The sequence below is a fragment of the Abrus precatorius genome, unplaced genomic scaffold (assembly GCF_003935025.1).
Source record: "Abrus precatorius isolate BTA unplaced genomic scaffold, Abrus_2018 Scaffold10, whole genome shotgun sequence".
NCBI lineage: Eukaryota > Viridiplantae > Streptophyta > Magnoliopsida > Fabales > Fabaceae > Abrus > Abrus precatorius.
This window is the reverse complement of record NW_020874292.1, coordinates 31,548,497-31,550,716: the sequence shown is the minus strand read 5'-3', so window position 1 is coordinate 31,550,716 and position 2,220 is coordinate 31,548,497. Positions and strand designations below refer to the sequence as shown.

General features: G+C 26.1%; 1 protein-coding gene across 1 annotated transcript; it reads right to left on the bottom strand.

Annotated features, from left to right (window-relative positions):
* Positions 1–913: 913 nt before the first annotated feature.
* Positions 914–1,601, bottom strand: LOC113852891 (B3 domain-containing protein At2g33720-like). The gene is made up of 2 exons (XM_027483288.1): positions 1,537–1,601; positions 914–1,506 (listed from the first exon to the last, which is right to left on the bottom strand). Exons 1-2 carry the CDS (start codon positions 1,583–1,585, stop codon positions 980–982), a joined length of 576 nt encoding a protein of 191 aa, XP_027339089.1. The 5' UTR covers positions 1,586–1,601; the 3' UTR covers positions 914–979.
* Positions 1,602–2,220: the final 619 nt, after the last annotated feature.

The following is a 2,220-nucleotide window of genomic DNA, read 5'->3' as shown; positions in this document are numbered from 1 at the left end:
ATTATAAAAAATTAAAAATTAAATATATAATAATAATAAGATTATGTAACAAATAATATAATTTTATACAAATTATATATAATATATTTTTTACGCGACTTTTTTTTATTAGTATAATTTTTTTAGTTACAGTGTTTATAAAAAAAATTTCAAGATATCACAACAGACACCTATATCTTAGTGTAATTTATTTAACTTTTAACTTTATTATTACACTTTAATTTATTTTTAGTGTGTGTTGTGGTATCCTCAAATTTTTTTATGAATACCGTACTCAAAAAACTTTTACCAATAAAAAAGAGATATGTGCCAAGTTAAAAAAATATTATTATATATAATTTATATAAAAATTATATTATTTGTTACATGATCCTTTTATATATATATATATATATATATATATATATATATATATATATATGGTATATTAAATTTTTTTATAATTTTTTAGTTTCAAATAAAATATAATTCATATTTAAATAGTTTTTATTTATTATAAATAAAAATAATTATAAATAATATATTAATTTAATAATTAAATATTAATAATAATAAAATTAAGAATATAAAAAATATATTAATATAATATTATTATTTATTTTAATTTTTAATTTTTTAATTTTAACTTAAATATTCTTCAACTTATTTTAATATAATAATTTATTATTTAAACATGTGACTAAATATTATTGATTAAATTTTTGTATGTAAAGTATCTATAAATTTTTTATGGATAGCACATACGTGTTTGTTTATTGTACGACAGATAATATGAATAAATAAAAAGCTTAAAATAATTAAAATGCACACATATTATTCTACAATTACCACTATTATATTCCACTGTGCTAAGAAAAACTAGTAATATATTTTCTCACACACTTCTCTAATCACACTTTTTATTACTTCTAGTACCATAATTATCTTACTAGTTGTTTTCCATGACCCAGAAATAGAGTCGTGGTACTATACTTACTAGTTACTCAGTTCGTTTAAGCACGGAGAAGTGGAAGCAACCTGTGGAAGAATCCCAGAGAAGTCCAATTTCATCACCTTTCTTCAACCCCCTTCTCTTGACAAAGTTTCGGTTCCAACCTCCAATGAGAACAAAGTTCTGAAAAGAAGCCCAACGCTTGAGAATGAGAGCGTGCATGGTCATGGTGTCAGCATCCCAAACCCTAATGGGGGTTCCCATTCCTCTTTGAGCATCGGCACCAAGCACGGGCAGCATCAAGTTCTCAAGCAAATCTGCCCCAAACAAGAGTCTGTTCAGTTTCCCAACATCACTCTTTGTCAACACTTTCTTGATCTTCCATGGGTCGTCATAAAGTTCAAGTGATGTTGAGCAGTCCCAGCAATTGATGTGGCTTTTCTTCAAATTTCTTCTGTTTGGGTTTGGCCACCATGTTTTCTTCGTGCTGTTTGTCTTGGGATTGTAGTGGGTGGTTGTGGTCGCACCACTGTTCTTGCTTTTGCTTTGGAAGGTGCTTGAAAGTAGCGATAGGTCTGTGGAAATAGCAGATGAATATTGGTGACCATTTTCTCCTTGTGGACTGTTTTGAGGGTCCTTCAGTTGGCAGTGCATGAGGATTGGGGAGATTGGAGGATTGTTGGAAAAAATAATTTAAAGCTTGATTCTTTCTATGTTCCATTTTGAAGCAGAGTAGTCTTTTATAGAGAATAACAAGCACTGAAGATGTAAAGGAGTGGCTACAATTCACTACTCCTTTATTATTCATGAGAAATAGTGATATTTATTACTGTGAATGTTTATTTGGAATTGTTTTTGCAGAAATAATAACCTAACTGTTGACTCTTTTTTTTTATAAATATCTACTAAAATAAGTATATATATTTTAAAATAAATTAAAGGAAAAATACGATTTCTTATCACATTTTTTTATTGAAGTAAAATTTGCTTGAGTTTTGTCATATAATAAATGAAGCTCGTTTTGTAAAACACCTTATTTGACTAGAATAAACTTCGGAAACAATCATGTTTGAGACCTTGGTATGTGTTTCTTTATTTAAGTTATAAAATAAATAAATAAGACTCGTTAAATGTAAAGTCAAATTTATATATCTCTAATAGACCCCATATAAAATTAGTAAATGCTGTGGTACTCTTAATAAATTTTCAGGTACCGTAAATAAAAAATTTTAATTAATAATATTTATACACATATTTAAATAATAAATTTATTTAATAATAAATTATTA

Excerpts from the sequence above, each read along its gene's own strand:
- LOC113852891 (XM_027483288.1), bottom strand. The coding sequence starts at position 1,585 with ATGCACTGCCAACTGAAGGACCCTCAAAACAGTCCACAAGGAGAAAAT. Across the intron at positions 1,507-1,536 it reads CAGTCCACAAGGAGAAAATG|ACCTATCGCTACTTTCAAGC; the intron begins GTCACCAATATT and ends CTATTTCCACAG.